Source organism: Dunckerocampus dactyliophorus, chromosome 8 (genome assembly GCF_027744805.1).
Source record: "Dunckerocampus dactyliophorus isolate RoL2022-P2 chromosome 8, RoL_Ddac_1.1, whole genome shotgun sequence".
Taxonomy (NCBI): Eukaryota; Metazoa; Chordata; class Actinopteri; order Syngnathiformes; family Syngnathidae; genus Dunckerocampus; species Dunckerocampus dactyliophorus.
In genome coordinates this window covers 26,959,134-26,976,498 of record NC_072826.1, presented here as the reverse complement: position 1 = coordinate 26,976,498, position 17,365 = coordinate 26,959,134, and the positions used below count along the sequence as shown (strand labels likewise).

The 17,365-nt window shown below is 46.5% G+C and overlaps 3 protein-coding genes across 11 annotated transcripts; 2 read left to right on the top strand and 1 right to left on the bottom strand.

Moving 5' to 3' along the window:
• Nucleotides 1-500: 500 nt before the first annotated feature.
• On the top strand, nucleotides 501-3,815 carry tsen2 (TSEN2 tRNA splicing endonuclease subunit). The gene is made up of 12 exons (XM_054784785.1): nucleotides 501-814; nucleotides 979-1,045; nucleotides 1,114-1,153; nucleotides 1,370-1,606; nucleotides 1,670-1,814; nucleotides 1,892-1,966; nucleotides 2,042-2,092; nucleotides 2,162-2,306; nucleotides 2,430-2,466; nucleotides 2,534-2,645; nucleotides 3,392-3,481; nucleotides 3,674-3,815. The coding sequence occupies exons 1-12, from the start codon at nucleotides 644-646 to the stop codon at nucleotides 3,731-3,733; spliced, it is 1,230 nt and encodes a 409-aa protein (XP_054640760.1). The 5' UTR covers nucleotides 501-643; the 3' UTR covers nucleotides 3,734-3,815.
• Nucleotides 3,816-4,051: 236 nt separating this feature from the next.
• On the top strand, nucleotides 4,052-12,129 carry LOC129186803 (RNA-binding protein 39-like). Of its 9 annotated transcripts, none has more exons than XM_054785427.1 (17): nucleotides 4,104-4,190; nucleotides 4,632-4,694; nucleotides 7,586-7,650; nucleotides 8,347-8,503; nucleotides 8,616-8,662; nucleotides 8,752-8,910; nucleotides 9,023-9,076; nucleotides 9,151-9,268; nucleotides 9,348-9,500; nucleotides 10,074-10,220; nucleotides 10,308-10,373; nucleotides 10,433-10,637; nucleotides 10,699-10,785; nucleotides 10,874-10,985; nucleotides 11,484-11,589; nucleotides 11,657-11,735; nucleotides 11,808-12,129. In XM_054785427.1, exons 5-17 carry the CDS (start codon nucleotides 8,625-8,627, stop codon nucleotides 11,909-11,911), a joined length of 1,428 nt encoding a protein of 475 aa, XP_054641402.1. In that variant the 5' UTR covers nucleotides 4,104-4,190; nucleotides 4,632-4,694; nucleotides 7,586-7,650; nucleotides 8,347-8,503; nucleotides 8,616-8,624; the 3' UTR covers nucleotides 11,912-12,129. The 9 variants fall into 9 exon arrangements, with proteins under 9 accessions (XP_054641395.1, XP_054641394.1, XP_054641402.1 ...); XM_054785423.1 differs by having other exon boundaries at nucleotides 8,749-8,910; XM_054785428.1 differs by having other exon boundaries at nucleotides 8,347-8,515.
• A 1,088-nt stretch (nucleotides 12,130-13,217) lies between these two features.
• On the bottom strand, nucleotides 13,218-16,014 carry LOC129186271 (pyruvate dehydrogenase [acetyl-transferring]-phosphatase 1, mitochondrial-like). Its single transcript, XM_054784356.1, has 5 exons — nucleotides 15,832-16,014; nucleotides 15,358-15,774; nucleotides 15,185-15,285; nucleotides 14,545-15,110; nucleotides 13,218-14,479 (listed from the first exon to the last, which is right to left on the bottom strand). Exons 1-5 carry the CDS (start codon nucleotides 16,012-16,014, stop codon nucleotides 14,205-14,207), a joined length of 1,542 nt encoding a protein of 513 aa, XP_054640331.1. The 3' UTR covers nucleotides 13,218-14,204.
• Nucleotides 16,015-17,365: the final 1,351 nt, after the last annotated feature.

Here is a 17,365-nt window from a genome sequence, read left to right as displayed (position 1 = left end):
CACATACGAGATGTAGATTTTCATTCTCAACTGTTCATCCTTTTTATTCATTGTTCAGTAAAGCAGTTGTTGGCAGATACAGTATGTTGAACATCTGTGGCTCAGTGAATGCCTTGCATTTTCACCGCCTTTCCTTACTCAAACTCAAGAGCTGGCAGCGTTGTTCTGTGTCCCTCGTTTATCGCAGTTAATTGGTTATAAGAAAATGTAAGAATATCAACAAGACAATAAAATGTTTCCCTTACATTACATACAATTGTTTGAGCAAATAAAAAGTGAATAGTACAAAATAAGTAAACAAAAGCAAAGTATTGGCTGTCATTAAAATATTTTGGGACTTAACCCTGAATTTGTAAACTACATAATTTATAACTATAACAATATCAACAACAAAAAACATATAGCGAACGGAAAAATATCGACTCGATACTGACATAATAACGTAATTTGGATCGATCCGCCCAACCAAACTGTTCAGTTCCCGCCTTCATTTCCAGCCGGACACTAATTTGGTTACACCGCGGTGCTAGCCGGCTATAATGCTAAAGCTAAACCACTTGTGCTGCTGGAAGCGATAAAGGAGCTAAAAGTAAAAGCATCCATAAAAGCCGACATATCTCATGTCTGAACGGACCCTGGCAGCATGCAGGCGGAGTTTCGGGCTCCCCAGCGACGCTGCCGGGTGTACGAGGAGTATGAGGCGCCTTTCCCTGTGTGCCGCAGCCCGGAGGAGAGGAGCTATTTCCGAGCTGAGCTAGTCAGCCAACACGTCCTGGTTTGTGTGCCAGACCACATCCACAAGATTCACAAGCAGGTTTGAGTTATTTATCATGACTTCCAATCTACACACTGTCTTCATTAGCTGTAGTACTGAAACTCTTTAACGTTCGTATCTGAATGATGTTTCTTTTACGTTATCAATCGATTTTCTTATTTTGAAAGCATTTCCATCGTGTAAACCACCTTGTGGCCTTTCAGGGGTATTTTGGTAAAGGTGTCCTGTCAAGAGCCAGACCGGACCACAGTGTTTCTGACCAGTGGGAGCGTGAGTTTGCACAGCACCGTCTATTGACTACAAGTAATGGAGTCAACTGGTTTCTGGTTCTTTTGCAGAACATGAAGATTTGCTACTTCCTGTCCTCACACAGTCCAGGTAAGTGACATCACTTCCTGCCCACTTCCAAGCTTACATCCTGCCTATAATGGTCACAGCGACCTCGCTATGTGCTGCTGGTCCTAAAAGATCTTCTTTTGTGACCTTTGACTACCTGTTATGTCCAAGTAAAAAGTATCGTGTGTCTACGATACTTCCCCTGTGTTGACTTGGTATCGCAATTTCCTTCTGCTCTCCTCCTGCCTCCTCTTGCAGGTATGACCAGCTGCTCGGGTGGGCGGAGTTTACTCTCTTGGCCCAGGGGTTGGCTAAGGAGGCTGTCAAGCAAATCCTGCTCCCACTGTCTCAGCCTGTGGAGATGGAGGACGTGAGGAGGGAAACAGGAAGTAGGGAGAATGGCGAGGGGCCAGAGGCAGACAGTCAAGCACCCCCCTGCGCCAAAAGGCTGCGGCCGACTTCAGACGTCACGTTGGATGCCAAGACCAGCTGCAGGTGCATGGTCCAGGTCAACTGACTTCCACCAGTTCGGCCCTTGACTCTCATCTTGCCTTTCAGGTCGGAAGACACACGGGTCTCCGCCCTCAGTCCTGACCCGCTTTGTGAACATAGTCCTGACCAAGGATCTGATCTGGACTCTGACTTGGATTTTGAGCCACTAGTTCCAGGTCCTGGTTTTGTACTTGTGCTGTCTGACGCTGATGTGAGTCACAGGGATGTGTTCTTTGTCTAACACACATAGGCCTTTGTCATCCGTCATGGCAGTGTTGTGTGTTTTAGGGTGACGCGGCGGCCCGCCAGGTCAGACGTAATCCTTTCTGTCTAACGGAATATTTACAGCTCAGCCTGGAGGAGGTCAGGCTTTATTAGGTTTGCATTTATATTTCTAAAAGCTGCGGTAGCCATGATGCTCTCTGTGTGTGCCTTCAGGCCTTCTTCCTGGTCTATAGCCTGGGCTGTCTGTCTGTCCACGTGCAGCAGGTAACTGTCCCAGTGGACACAAGACATGTCTGAGTGTGATGTCAACATGTTCTCCTCTGTGGTCGCTAGGAGCCCCTGTCAATCATCCAGCTGTGGAGGAAGCTGCGGTCGCTGCGACCTGATTTCATCAGCTCCTATGCGGCCTATCATCACTTCCGCAGCAGGGGGTGGGTCCCCAAAGGAGGAAGTGGCGCCAAGTATGGTGTTGACCTCTGTAAGAAACTGACTTTTGTCACCCTGTTTCCCAGCAGTAGATTGTGGGATATGGATGACTTTTTGATAGATTCATGGTGATGACTGCAGTGCATCGTTCATCATTATGCTATGTTTTTTTCAGTGTTGTACAGAAAAGGACCCCCTTTCTACCACGCCAGGTAAGACACATATGCACAACACCATACTGCCAAAATGGAAAAAAACTCAACCAAAATCCCCTTCCAGTTATTCTGTGGTGGTAGAAAAGGTTGATGACGGTTTCAGCGGCTCGACGCGACGTCCATTTACATGGCGTTCTCTGGCAGCTCTCAGCCGCATCACTGCTAATGTCTCCAAGGTAAACATCGCTCTACACATTTCTTACGGTAGTGTTTGATCCTGGTTTTTCCTTTTTAATACAGGGTTCCCTCGCTCTATCGCGGTTCACCTTTCGCTGTTTCGCGGATTTTTTTAGTGCTTCTTTTTTTTATTATTATTATTTATTATGAACGCTGTTACAGGCCAAGCCTGGCCCTTTAAGAAGAATCTCATTGTGGGAAGTTGAGTGTCTATCGCTTCCTTCTCTTGTCTGTCTGCACCGCTCATTGTTTTCTGCATCCTGATTGGCTGTAGACCATTGTCAATCAGTCTTTTTCATGCAGTCCTGCCATGTCTCCTGTGTCATCCCTAGCTTGCTTGCTTGCTAGCATGTAAATAAATCTTCGGTTCATCTGCAGCAATATGTTTTAACAAGGATACAAAAACGCTACAGTACAGCGGAACAGCACCAGGACGAAAGGCACAGTCACAGGTGTGAAATATGCGTCAGTTTCTTGTGTTGACCATTAAGGTTGATCATTAAAATTTAAACAAAGGTTTGAACTTTTTTGAGAGTGTTTAAACAAGAGAGAAATGTGAGAAAATGTAATGGCCTGTCTGAGAAAAGTGTAGAAAGTGTATGGTGAGGGGTTTTACAGTGAGAAGTGAGCTACTTTGTGGATTTCGCTTATTGCGGGCTATTTTGGGAACCTATCCCTCGCGATAAACGAGGGAACACTGTATTGCCTATTTGTGTCTAGCCTCAAAGACTTGCCCCGCCCACAGGAGCTGATGATGTGTTACATCATCTATCCCGCTGACCTAACAGAGGCTGAGCTGGACTCACCTGCATGTCTGAGCAAGCTGAAGGTTCAGGTAAACAGAAATCCTTATGAAGTTGTCTGTTTATACAATGTAGCATTGTGGAAAACAGAACAAAATTTGATATTTTTACAACAGGTGTCTGATAATATTTACACACTTTTAATTCAGTGATCTGTTGTTTTTGTTTCATAATCATTTTGTGATGTCAAGGAGAATTTTAAAAGTTTCCATCTGTCCTTGCAGGAGGTTATTGTCAACAGGTGGGTTTCCTCCAAAGAACGAGCCGAGCAGGACGACATTTGATTGGCTGACAGCTGAGGGGCATGTCTTCATGGAAACATAGTGATGGAATGTGTGTACATTAAGTTCTAATAAATTGCCAACAATGCCAACATAAATTTTCTTGACTGTTGTCGTTTCTCTTTCTGTAGAGTACATTAAATAATCATGTTATTATTGAGTTGCTTAATCAAGGTTAGCAATAGTTAACAGACTAAAACTCTAAAATAAACCAAGCAAGATGGCATGAAAATTAATAAAATGTATGTTCATATTTTGACGTTTAAAACTATCAATTAGCTAGCTGCTGGGCGTCAGCTTGGTGTTTGTAAGGTAGTCTCGCGAGAACTGCTCCCCTTTTCCGCCATTCCAAGACGAAGTTACGTCGCGCGGACGGCAGCGGTGCGGACGAAGTTAACCACAGCGACAAATTTATCATTTATTCGACTTGTTGTCAACCAACGAGGAGTTGTGTGTCGAGGTAAAACTCTCGTCTGTTCACCAGCGTTGCGACCGAAAGGCAGGAATTAACGCTAAAGGCGGCAGACTTGTAGCTAGTAGTTAGCATCATGAGCTAGCAGCTACCAATGCGCTGATGGGGAGGCCTCTTGCACCTTGAGGTCCGGGCAGCACCTGAGCCGAGCCCTTTGACCGGCCCTAGTCTATGCAACAGTGCCCTGAACATAACCTGTTCAAAACCAGTAGCTCAAATGTTGACCTTCGCGTGAATCCTAAATATCTTTTAACATCATTTTTAGTCGAAAAAGTCACAATTAGCACTGCAGTTCACACGCTGCTACTTCTCTTCCTATCTCGTTCATGTTGTCAAATAATTGTGTTGATATAACCAACCCTGTCATTCGGTGACGCCCTTGTGTTGATTGTAAATTGTGTGGGTGTGTGTGTGTGTGCACGCGCACAGGAGAACACCGACATGGCAGATGACCTGGACATCGAGGCGATGCTGGAGGCTCCTTACAGGAAGGTGAGCGTCTTTTTTTTTGTTGCACTGCCACACTCAGCCGGACCATACTGCTCCACACCCAAAACCTCTCCAGTCATGGTCATGCAAATATACATGTACTGGCCACAAAATGAGGTACCTTGCATGGTCTAGTGAGCTCCACTGAAGTAGATCTGTTTTCCTTCCACCAAGCATGAACACAAGTAGTATTGTTTGGATGTTTAGTTGGTTGCTATGCTAGTTAGCAGGAGATACTTTGCAGAGGAGAGGAAGCAGCTTTTATGTTTGGTGATTTAAACAAATGTTGTCTTCTCCGGAACGTGGCTAACTGCCAACACAAAAAGTGCTTCTTGAGTTGTTCCACTTTTGTTTGTTTTTGCAGTTGGTTTGAATAAATGTTACATTTCCATGTTGGTATAATGTCCTGTCAACCAGAAAGACAATTGTCTTTCTGGTTGACAGGATTGATATCATTTTCGACACAGCTCTGTGTTGTAGCTCATTACCTTGTGTACTTAATGTTGTGGCCGTGTTTATGAGTACTCATGAACAGTTTGTGTGTGTGTGATGGTAATGATATCATTTATTTGAAACATGCAAAACAATTTACACTGCAGTACATCACGTTTACTAGGGGTGCAACGGTACAGGTGTCCCACGGAACGGTCCATACCTCTGTATTTGGACTGTGGTTTCGGTTTGTTTTTTTGTACGTAACGATAACATTTTTGCTCATTATAATTTATTCTTTTATGATTTTTAAAAATGAAGCATAAAAATGAAATTGCAGTCTACTGGAAGGTAACTCACCAATAAATAAGTCTAAAAAAATACAAATATTGATCGAATATACAGAAAATGGAAGGATGTGGGGGGCCACTTTGATGTGTACTGAAAGGTGCTAAAAGTAATCCAATGTAGGTCAGTATATTGTATTATAAACTACATAAGCTTTGTGTAGCAAATGACTGTAATATCTAATAATATATCTCATTAGAACAAGTTGCGGGCCAAAAATGGCCTCTGAGCCGCACTTTGGATACCTGTGGTTTACGGTGTCTCTTTTTAGGAAGGTGCAAGTGCAACAGTATGAGCGCGTAGGTCTGTTCTCATCCCTACAGAACCACGGCAGCAAGCTGCCTTTATCTTTGTCCTTTTACGGAGGTGAAGTGAAACGAGTGCACAGCACCTTGACGTCAGGGCCAGGGGGAAGAAAAGCCGCTTCCACCAACCGCGTATCATTTAGGCAAGATCTCAATCATTTCCTGTAGTTACTTTTCACTGTGTTGCTGTTAATGGTATACATAACCTCAAATGACTGAACTATCAAAGTATTGATATTTTGATTTGAGAATCAATTTTAGAGGATAAACATCTGGAATCAATATTTCAGTATTGATCTGCACATCACTACTGGTGGGCATGTAGCTGAATTGCCTCGGTGCATCGCCGACACACACACAGATTGGCAGACCGCATGGCTGTTGCCGCCTATGCTCTCCGGTATACAGTATTCTGTGTCCTATACCAGGGGTTTGCAACCCGCGGCTCTTTTATCCTTCTGCTGTGGCTCCTGCTGCTTCAGTGCAGTCACTGCGCCGTCTCTTCCAATTCTGCATCGGGAGTTGAGCGTGTTCCGTGCAATTCTCCGCCAAAGTGCGTGGGGCAGTGTTTTCTGGTGAGTCAACTATTAGCTTGTTAGTTTCCTTTGTGACGAATGAACAATGCAAACTGAAAGCGCCAGAGAGAATAGAACTGCCACTGAAGCTAATCGATTTTACTACTCTTCTATTGCCAATGTTGATCCGAAATCGGCGGAGACTAATTGCCAGTTGGCATCAGGTGTGGCTAATCACTTTGACAGAAAGACAGAAAAGCAACGTGACAATGCGTGTAAGGAAACTACTGTATATGTAGCATGAAATAGCTTTTCTGGCACCAAGTGCGTTTTAATTTGGTGGAAACGGGCCCAAATGGCTCCTTAGATGCTAAAGGTTTGCAAAGGTTTGTATTACCTAATATAGTGGACATGATAAGCAATAATGAGACATAACTCACATGTTAGCATTGGGAAAGTTCCTTGTATCTCTTATGTAATGTGAGTGGATTGCAGGGCATTAAAAAAAAATAGTCAACCTGTCATCCATCCTCTCTTCTGTATGTTTGCCACTTGATACAGGGCAGCCAGTCTGACGTGCATCTTGCGAACACGTGCATTCGTAAAATAAGCGCAAGCTACAGGACCTCTGCAGGGACACAAGATGGCTACTGCTTTAAGCATAGCGAGCTACCAAGCTAACTAGTTAGCATCCACTTTATTTATTCAAAACTTACAGGGCTTGAAACTGAGTGAAGGACAAAGAAGCCAAAAATGTACCACTTCTTACGGAATGGGTGGGAAATGGTTTTTACACTCTGTCATGTTGGACTCTGCATCCATGGCTGACTTCATGCGGTGTAATGTTATGTAAATTAGTGTCTCATCAATGTAACATTACTGACACCAAGTGACCAGAACGCTACATATGACTTATAATAACAGGCCATATTCAACCACGAAACAGTGATCTTTTATTCATTTTTGAAAAACCACCATAGCAATGTTTGAACCCCCAAGTGACGAGGGATGACTGTATTGCACAGTTCAACATGTCTGAAAAGGAGTGAGACGAAGCATAGCTTATTTAATCTGATTTTCAGTCAGTGCAGTAACATTTAAAAACAACTTGTCACATTTAAACATTAGCAGTGAGTACAATCAAGTTGGAGATTTAAACATTAGCAGTGAGTACAATCAAGATGGAGGTGAAGTGCTTCCCTGTGATGGTGAGCAGTACAGTCCTGCTGAGCATGATGAAAGTGATACTGTGATCAACTGTCATGAATAAATGCACATCTATCTCTCTTTGTAGACTTGCCTAACGATTTCTCATCTCTACTCCCCTGAATGCCAGTGTGATCTGTCACAGACATGAAGGTAGTAAAAAGCCCCATCATGCATTGCTCTACTTTGGCCCCGTGGTTTGACTGTGGCTCCCTTAGTGACCGGCCCAAACACCCTGATGAGGAACACCCTGAGGATTCTGGGATGTGCTCTTCCAGATAGATGTGATTGCAGCATCCTCACAAGAGCTTCATGGGATGGCAAGGCAGTGCAATTGTTAGCTTTGTGTTTGCTGTCAGCTTCCTCGTGTGCAATAGGACCTTGTTCCAGGTTCTCATCACTGGAGGTCAAGGGGAGGTCGCTCTGACGCTGCTAGAAGATGTGCGGCTTTGTCTTCTTCATGTGTCCTTTGGAAGAGAACTGTCCCCCAAGAAGGCTGCGAGACGGAAGCATCATGTGTTTGTCGTCCTAAGTTGCCTGGCTCGTTTGTGCTGATTGGAAATGAGAAGCAGCTTGTTGAAACTTTGACTGGGCCTTGGTTCTGTTGTGAAGTAGTCCAGAACAGTGGTATAGGACATGGATGGCTGGATTCAGGTGTATTTAGAAGAGCTCGAACAAACAACTCAGATGTTTGCTGTCATGAGATTCACAAGGTCCAGAGTGTAGAACGGGTGGACTGAAGTGTCAAACTTGTGGTTGTGGTTCTTGCGTAGTTGCGGCAATGAGGGCTAGCGAGGAGGCCTTGGTTCTGGTTCTGAGTTCAGTGACTGAGACTCCTGTCTGCTCCAGGGCCCTTCAGAGGAGTCCCATCAAGCCAAAATCAGCACATCCACTGAGGAAGAAGAGTCCGAGTTTGTGGAGTGTCTGTCTGCTGCCGGATCTCCAGCCGGCTGCCTGACTGACCTGACCTCTGACCCCTGACCCCTCCCCCAGCACACAAAACTAAGTCTGTTTCAATGTAACTCATCCACTTGTTTATATTCTCTTTTGCCCCGTCCCCCCTCACCCCGAATGTTGCATCTGCCTCCTCATGCTGTTCTCTGTCGACCCCCGCTTAGGACGACAAGATGGGCAGCCCCGATGGGGGGGAGGAACAGCCAAAGAGGTACCAACCACCTGTCTTTCTACCTGTCTCGTATGTCTTTCTGTCTAGTCTTCTGCTGCTGTATTTGTGATTGGATGCTGCTCCAGCAGGAAGAAGCGCAGTCGCAGTCGCGACCGGAAGCGCAGCAGGAGTCGAGACAGGAAGCGAAGTCGCGAGCGGAAACGCAGCCGAGAGAAGCGGCGCAGTCGCAGCAGGGAGCGCCGTCGCAGTCGCGAGAGGGGAGGGCGCTACAGGGACTACAACAAGTCGTGAGTTTGAGATTGCCAGCAGTGACCGTTTCGAAAGAGATGGCATAAAAGCAGAAAGACGTTGTGAAACGTGTGTGTGTGTGTGTGTGTCCGTGTGTGTCCACCCTTCCAGGCGGAAGCGGTCAAAGAGCAGGAGTCCAATCAAGAGGGAGAAGAGTCCAAACAGGTGAGAATTAATGAGGAGAAGTCGAGAGATGCAGACACTTGGCTCTTTTTTGACATGCATGTTGATGTGAGCAGGCTGCCAATAGACAACTTGACTCCAGAAGAGCGAGATGCTAGGACCGTGTTTTGCATGCAGCTGGCAGCCCGCATTCGACCTCGAGACCTGGAGGAGTTCTTTTCTGCTGTGGGCAAGGTAACGCGGTCACACAAACAGGAAGCAGGCGTCACCATTGGGTGTTTATCCGGTGTTTCTGTCATCTGTGTCTGTCTAGGTTCGAGATGTCAGGATGATCTCAGACAGGAACTCACGCAGGTCCAAGGGCATCGCTTACATCGAGTTTGTGGAAGCCAGTTCTGTTCCTCTGGCCATTGGTCTGACGGGCCAGAGGCTGCTGGGAGTTCCTATCATCGTGCAGGCCTCACAGGTGTGGAACAAGTTTCTGTCTTTAAAAGACCCTGTTCTGAACTCACATCTGACTGGAACTGCAGCTATTTATTATTTTAGTGATCGAGTAATCTATCAACATATTTGTTTGATTAGTCGAGTAATCGTATAAAATGCACTTCATGCCATCATTGCTTGCAATAACCTTTATTCTTTTTTCTTATACTGTAAATGCACATGAGTTTAACGCACACATTGAAAAAGGTAAAGAAGCAGTGTTTCATATTTGGACAAATGCCTCGTGAGCAGTAGCATACATACGTAGATGCGCTAACATGTTCTCACGTGCCCCAGTGTGTTTGAATAGAAGTTTTATTATGCGAGCCAAGCATATAAGATGGTGTTTGATGAAGATGGCGACTTTTACCTTGTTTCTGTGTGTTTGCTGCATAAACACGCTGGTAATGTTGTGGAATGCCGGCTCCGTTTGACAGTGCAAACGTTGCACCACCTTGTGTCTTTTTCAGTGTGAAGTGATTCTAAACTTTTGACAGCTTCTGTCATTTCCTTTGGGCCTTTTCCTCTCTTTCCCCCCGCGTGTGTGTGTGTCCAGGCTGAGAAGAACCGAGCGGCCGCTGCCGCCGCAGCCGCCAACAACCTGCAGAAAGGATCGTCAGGCCCAATGAGGCTTTACATCGGCTCGCTGCACTTCAACATCACTGAGGAGATGCTGAGGGGGATCTTTGAGCCGTTTGGAAGGGTGAGCTTAAACATGGCATGAACACGGGCCTTGAGAGCCTAAACCTCCTTTTCAGAGCTACCTTATCAAGATGCTTGTTGTTTGCAGATTGAAGGCATCCAGCTGATGATGGACACTGAGACGGGACGTTCCAAAGGATACGGCTTCATCACAGTGAGTTGTTGTTCTTCCTGATTTTGACCAACCCCGAGGTGACCGCCTTTCGAACTCAGTTTGCAGACGCAGAGTGCGCTAAGAAAGCGCTGGAGCAGCTCAACGGCTTTGAGCTAGCAGGTCGGCCCATGAAGGTGGGGCATGTGACGGAGAGGAGTGATGGCGCCAGCGCCGCCTCTCTTCTGGATAATGACGAGCTGGAACGCACCGGCATTGACCTCGGAACCACCGGACGCCTGCAGCTCATGGCCCGCCTGGCAGAGGGTAAGGCTGGATGATTGCTGCTGTTGTAGAGTTCTGGTTCTGACCGTTTTGTCGGGCGTAGGTACGGGGCTGCAGATCCCTCCTGCTGCCCAGCAGGCACTGCAGATGAGCGGAGCCATTGCAATTGGAGCCATGGCTGCTGTCTCAGGTACACTGGCACGTCTGCCATTCATTGGCTTGTGGCTTGCTTATAGCTGGTTGAAGGTCATGTGACTGAAGATGTGTTTGTGTCTTAGCTGCCATGAATCCGGCTCTCAACCTCAACATGAACCCCCCAGCTCTGAACCTTCCCTCTCAGCCTCTGGCCACACACTGCTTCCAGCTCTCCAACATGTTCAACCCCAATAGGTACGCACATTCACGCCACCATCACTCCTAATGGGGACTGTGGTCCACACTAAATCCTGGTTTATGCTTCTGTGGAGCAACCATGGCGTCCCTGGTGAACCTTTCAAAGTTCATTATTAAGGTTAAACGTGTGCAGAGGCAGTGTTTTCCACAGTCAACTCACAGATGAAGCACCATGACACTTATGGACTATTTTTCTTTTTAGCCTTCCGTCTTGCTCAACAGGTAGCAGTGAGCAACTGGGAGTGAAGGGAGAGTGTGTTATTGGAGCTAACTACTATACTCAGTTTGTTACAATACTCACTTTTATTAATGATCCTGCTATGGTGGACGATTTGCATACTGTAGCAGATATGAAGTAAAAGCTCACCAAACGCAGACCTTACAGTCTGTGACCTGGGATGGTTTTGAGGATGAAGGTTGAGCTGGCATCTTGTGTGCTGTTGCCTAGACACCAAAACATCAACTTAATGCCTGCTGTTAACATGTTTGTGTCAGTGAGGAGCAACCTGGCTGGGAGGTGGATATCCAGCATGATGTCATAGAGGAGTGTAACAAACACGGTGGAGTCGTGCACATCTACGTGGACAGGAACTCATCTGAGGTGCGCATCACTCCTGACCTGTGAAAGCACACGTGGTTGTCTCTTTTGACTTGGTACTTGTCTCCAGGGGAATGTGTACGTCAAGTGTCCATCCATCCCCGCTGCCATGGCGGCTGTGAGCGCTCTTCATGGGCGGTACTTTGCAGGTAAGTTTGTCACGTGACAACACAGCCACCTTGTAACAGTGGCAGCAGCTGTGACCCTGCCTCTCCTTTCAGGCAAGATGATCACTGCGGCATATGTCCCTTTGCCCGCCTACCACAACCTGTTCCCAGAGGCCGCTACTGCCACGCAGCTGCTGGCACCGCCCGCACGCCGATGACTGGACATGTTTTAGTCTGTTCAGATATACAGTAAGATACTTCCTGTTTGCGTTCTGTTCAAATGCTGTGGGCGTGGCCTCCATCCAGCTCCGCCTGTACTGTCCAATGAGTGAGCTCTGTGAGCTGCGAGGAGGCAGAGTTTTCTAGTCAAATGTTGATTTTGTAAAATCCTTGATTAAACTTTATTTTCAAGTCACAAAGAAGTGTCTTATTTTTTTGAGATAGTCCTTGAAGTTATTATCAAAATGTACTTGGCAGACCGCATGTACCTGTCATGTGTCCTGTCTCCATCAAGGGTTTTCAAAGTCTCCACATTGTGGGGTCCCTCTCCCAAGCTGTCAAACACACCCTGAACACCAACCCCCCAACATGCCCACAAGCGCATGAACATAAGCAAATCATACACTTTCCCTTGCAAGTTACAGTATTCTCAGGGCACTGAATCGATCACAAGTAGACTGTTCAGGTTGTCTTAAAAGACGTTTTGCCTCTCATCTGAGCAGCTTGCTCAAAGACTAGTTGGGACACATCTGTCAGCCTAAAATGTATGTCCCCTAATTGCCCAGTTGGCACCAAATAGCTATAATGTACGTCTTTCCAGCTAACCCCCAAGGCCGCTACCAGCCTCTGTCGCTATTTGGTGGGCTTAAGGTGTAAAGGTTGTCAATTCTGCTCTGTTCTATTCTACTCACCTATGCCAGCCCCACTGATCTGTATAATATATCTGGATACACCATACGTCGCACCCGCCCGTGCAAGCTGCTGAAGCCACAGAGGCCATCTTACCACTCACATCTCGTACATAGCAGACTACATTGGCACAGCGTACATAGTGTACAAAGCAGATGAAGAGGCTCGCAGAACATCTATATTTCACATTAAAAAGCAGGGAGATTCTCCCATTCCTTCAAGTAACGCAACCTTCGTCCCTTGAAAACGATTTGATACGTTATTCTCTATCTTTTGGCTATATTAAATGTACTTTTCCCCTTCCAATTCTCATTGCCTTTGGGACAAAATTCTACTCTGCACCCTGGCTCAGCACTCCCCTATAGCAATGCATAGTTTTACTCCTCTAGAAAGACATTTTAATTTTTTCCACTAACATCCATGGTCATGATCCTTTACTTTTTTTTCTTACTTTCATACAATTCACTATGCTCTTGTCTACAAAATATGAATCATAAAAGAGAGTGACTTTGGACGAGTTTTAAAATCATTTAAAATTTTGCTGATTTTTTTTTGTTTGTGTTATGAAATAGAAATAACTTCTTTTCTGATATAGAAATATATTTAACAAAAACCACAGGAATAATGTGTAATAACCATAAACACATAAACAAAACCATATGCTTTGGGTAAGACAATACGTTGTTTGCAATCTCAAACATACCGGTATGCATGTTCAGTAATATTATTTTCCAGAACATATCATGTGAATGAATCCTTTCACGTCAGTCATTCAGCAGCAAAAAAAAAAAAATGTTGTTTATCCAAATGAAGGGTCATGCCGGGTCAATTGTATGCAAACTGGCTTGCTAACTGCACTGCATACAATGCCTGGTAAGCATCATGGAAGCACTGAGATTCTCCTATTCCTTCAAGTAACGCAACCTTCGTCCCTTAAAGAAATACATATATCATGATGTAACAAAAAAGTAAGTACATTTCCTCTTAGCTATTATAGAGCTATATAAACGTATCAATTCTAGACATACATTTAATCAGAGGAATTTTACACAATCGAAAAGATTGACAGTGCAAAACCCTTAAATTATCAATAAGAGGTGAATAAATGTATTGCAACTTTTGTGAAACTGATGGGGGTAGGATTAAATAAGCTTTGCTTCTTCCTACTCCTTTTTGGACATGCAAAATTGTGACTTGTACTATGTGATGTGCTACTGTTTGACTCATATGCATGTTCAGGATGAATTAAAACCATGAACCATGAACCATCAATCATAAATCTACATTTCAATCATACTTACAGGTGAAATGTTTGTCCACAGCCTTTGAACTGGCGATTTGTGCAGTTAATAGCTGCACATGGAGGCATCTTAAGGCAAAATTTGTGTCCAATCCGAATTAATAAAAGAAGTTCACCACGAATGCAAAAGCTTGTCCGAGAAGTGTTTCTTGTGAGTGGTAATATGGCGGCCGTGTGGCTTCACAAGTCATTGACCAATGGTGTATCCAGATAAATTATACAGATCAGTGGCCAGCCCCTTCAGTGTCCTGGCCCCCGCCCCCAGTTGCTGTTCTGGTAACCTCATATTAACAAGCGGCTTGTCAAATGTCTGGCTCGTTCAGGTGGATGACTGTGATGGTGATGTCATCGCGGTACCTCCTGGCGAGATCTGCCGGCAGACTTAGCATCTTTGTGAGCCGGTTTGATGCCACCGCTCCATAGCCGTCATCGCCCAGAGCGTGGCGGAGAAGGTGGGTTGCAGCATTTTGGTCCTCCAGCACCGACTGGACGCGCCCCTTCCTCTCCAGAAGGAGGCGCTGCAGATCGGCCAGCGTCATGCCGGCGTTGGGGGTTATGGGTCTCTGCTGCTGACGGCCTGAGCAAAGACAGAAGGTTTCAGCAACATGAAAATGTACCCACAATCCTCTGCTGCGCTCTGACCCTTGAGGTGTTGTCCAACCAGCTGGACCACCGTCTGTCGGTGCATCAGCTCCCACAGTCCATCACTCGCCAGCACAACAAATTTGTCCGAGGGCGTGATGTGGTGCTGGGTGACCTCCGGCTCGGCACTCAGGTAAGGCGGGGTCAAGTAGTGTGCCGGCGGTGTTCGGGCCCCCTCGCCAACCACAGACAGGACATCCGGACGTGTTTCATAAAGTCGACTCAGCGTTTCTGCGCTCCATTTGAAGCGGATGTCACCAAAGGCCCTGAAAGGCAGCAGCAGACCCAGCAGGCGCTCGTGGCGGACCACCGTCCTCCGCTCTGACGCCGGGTGTTCCCTCAGAATCCTTTGTACCTCGTCTGGGTTCTGTGCGTTGTGGTCGTTGGTGAGACTAACAGCAGACCAGCGTCCGTCCCCTTCCTGGACGCCCAGCACGGCCCGGCTGTCCCCCAGGTTGGCCACATGGAGGACGCCTTTGGACACGTGTGCAACGCAAGCAGTGCATCCAGACAGCGCCACCCGAAGGGGAGAAGACAGAGATGTGTCCCCGGAGAGAGACGGCCTTCTGGGGATGGAGAGACAAGGTTGGGGCCTACAGTAGGGCGGGACACTGAATGATGGTGAGGGCGTAATAAGCACCTGTATGAAGACATGGACATGTGGACCTGAGCCTCCACCGACAGGTCATAGTCAAGGCGTCGGAAAGCATTGACGAGCGCTGAACTCAACCTGCTGACATCCTGCAACCAATCAGAACAAACTCCTTTATATGAGGCTGCTGGGGGTGGGGGTCCAGGCTGTGTGCCGCTTACCTCCTCCTCGCCCTCGTCCTGGTCCTCGTCCAGCCTCTCCTGCCAGTATGTGCGAAGGCTGTGGAAGGAGGTGGCTCCTCCATCCGGGCAGCGGTGGTCTCGGGGGTGTTTTAGCCACTCCAGCAACGGCGGGACGGCCCTCTCCTCCTCCACCGCCCGCTCCAGCTCTGCCAGCGTCTTCAGCGGTAGCGTTGCCACAGTTATGTAGTAGAAGAGCCTCTGGCTGATGGCCTGGGCGCAGGCCGGCCCCCCGTGGCCATCAAAAACACCAAACAGCACACCCCCGCCGTCCGACAGACAAGTGGCGCTGCTTCGATAGTCCTCGCCCGGGTGATTGGATGGCAACATGTTGCTGTGGAAACTAAGCACACCGTGGGAGGCGGGGCCCCTGGGGAGGATGTGGCTGTACTCGTTGGCCTGGCAACACAAGACAAAGCTGACGCCACGGAACATGAAGTCATTCTTATGTCTCACCTTTAAGATGTGCTGGATCTGGGCAGAGTTCATGTGCACCACTTTCTGCTGTGTCCTGGTCTTCCTGTCCCCGCTGCCTGCTGGGAAATGTAGTGTGAGGAGCTCAGGGGGCGGAGAGGACAGGAAGCACCACTGCTGCAGATCCAACCTGCAACACTGCCTGAAGGTTCTCCTTCCCAACATGGTGGCTGACTGATGCAGCAGCAAGAAGATAAACTATGAAGAGAACATATCATGTGTGTTACCTGCATCACACTGTCAAACATTTGCTGACCTTAATACTGAAATTATGCGGTTGTCTGAACTTCCTGTTTATGAACTCACCTGGTGTGTTCAGAGTGTGGACAGTGTCTTCCTGTTTTCTTTCATAGAGCTCGGTGGCTCACAGGTGACCTTTGGCAGCTTTCACAAGTTAATCAGTCTACGATAAACCCACCCACCAACATGTCACCTGCTCCGAACAAATCATCAACTTCCAGCAGAGCTTCCCTTGTGGCTTCTGGAAGATGACACTGTCCTGGAGCCTCACCTTTGGACCCAGGAACCAGGAAGAGCACCTTCAAGTCAACATCCTGGACCACGACTATTACTATTATTAGTACTATAACTTCTACTAGTACTCACACTACAAATATTAATAGTACTATTATTATTATTAATACTGCAACTACTACTAGTATTATAATGAGGCCTATTATTATAATAGCACTATTATTATTACTACAACTACTACTATTAATACTAAAATTACTACTGCTGCATTCATCATCATTACTACTACCATTATTGCTGTTATTATTAGTACTACTATTATTAATACTTTAACTGTTGCTATTATTATTACTACTATTACTGTTACCACATTTAATTCTATTACTACTATTACCAATATAAACACTATCAGAAGCACTGACCTACACATACAACTTCAGTTCCAGTATTTGTTCAGTTAAATCACATGTGTCAAACTCGTGCCTTGGAGGGCCGAGACGCTGCGGGTTTTCTCTCCAACCAGTTTCTTCAGCAGGTGATTTAATTGATGAGCTCCTTCCCTCAAACTGAAGGTGTTGATCATTAAAATCACCTGCTTTAGTGACTGGCTGGAAAGAAAACCTGCAGTGTCTCGGCCCTCCATGGCACGAGTTTGACACCCCTGAGTTAAATGGTATGAATGTATTCCCAACAGTCTATTACTTTCATTTGGGAGCATGTATCTTGGCTGCACTGCTTCCAGTAGTGTATGTGTACGTTAGGTGTTTTTGTCCAATCAGATTTCAGCTTCCATGTGTTTCTACATCAGTGTAATCTGCCCAGGGCCTTCAGAATCAGGAGAGCTGGCCCATGTCACTGTGAGCAATGGGGCCGTTTCTTTAACCAATCGGACTTCAGATGTGCCTCACGGCTAGCCGGCGTACAGTTACGTCAACATTTTCCAACTTCCATGTATCCGTGAGGGCGGTAGAATCATTTCTCCTGACCGGTGGTCCTGATGTGTCCGCTGGAGCTCGAAGAGCGGATGTGATAGTTTTATTTG

Bases quoted from the DNA above. Each gene is read 5' to 3' on its own strand.
- tsen2 (XM_054784785.1), top strand. From the start codon at position 644: ATGCAGGCGGAGTTTCGGGCTCCCCAGCGACGCTGCCGGGTGTACGAG. The intron at 815-978 runs GTTTGAGTTATT...GTGGCCTTTCAG, and splicing joins TCCACAAGATTCACAAGCAG to GGGTATTTTGGTAAAGGTGT. The intron at 2,307-2,429 runs GTAAGAAACTGA...TGTTTTTTTCAG, and splicing joins CAAGTATGGTGTTGACCTCT to TGTTGTACAGAAAAGGACCC.
- LOC129186803 (XM_054785419.1), top strand. From the start codon at position 4,644: ATGGCAGATGACCTGGACATCGAGGCGATGCTGGAGGCTCCTTACAGG. The intron at 8,663-8,748 runs GTACCAACCACC...ATGCTGCTCCAG, and splicing joins GGGGAGGAACAGCCAAAGAG to CAGGAAGAAGCGCAGTCGCA. The intron at 10,374-10,432 runs GTGAGTTGTTGT...TTTCGAACTCAG, and splicing joins AAGGATACGGCTTCATCACA to TTTGCAGACGCAGAGTGCGC.
- LOC129186271 (XM_054784356.1), bottom strand. From the start codon at position 16,014: ATGTTGGGAAGGAGAACCTTCAGGCAGTGTTGCAGGTTGGATCTGCAG. The intron at 15,775-15,831 runs GTGAGACATAAG...TTGTGTTGCCAG, and splicing joins AGATCCAGCACATCTTAAAG to GCCAACGAGTACAGCCACAT. The intron at 15,286-15,357 runs GTAAGCGGCACA...GATTGGTTGCAG, and splicing joins AGGACGAGGGCGAGGAGGAG to GATGTCAGCAGGTTGAGTTC.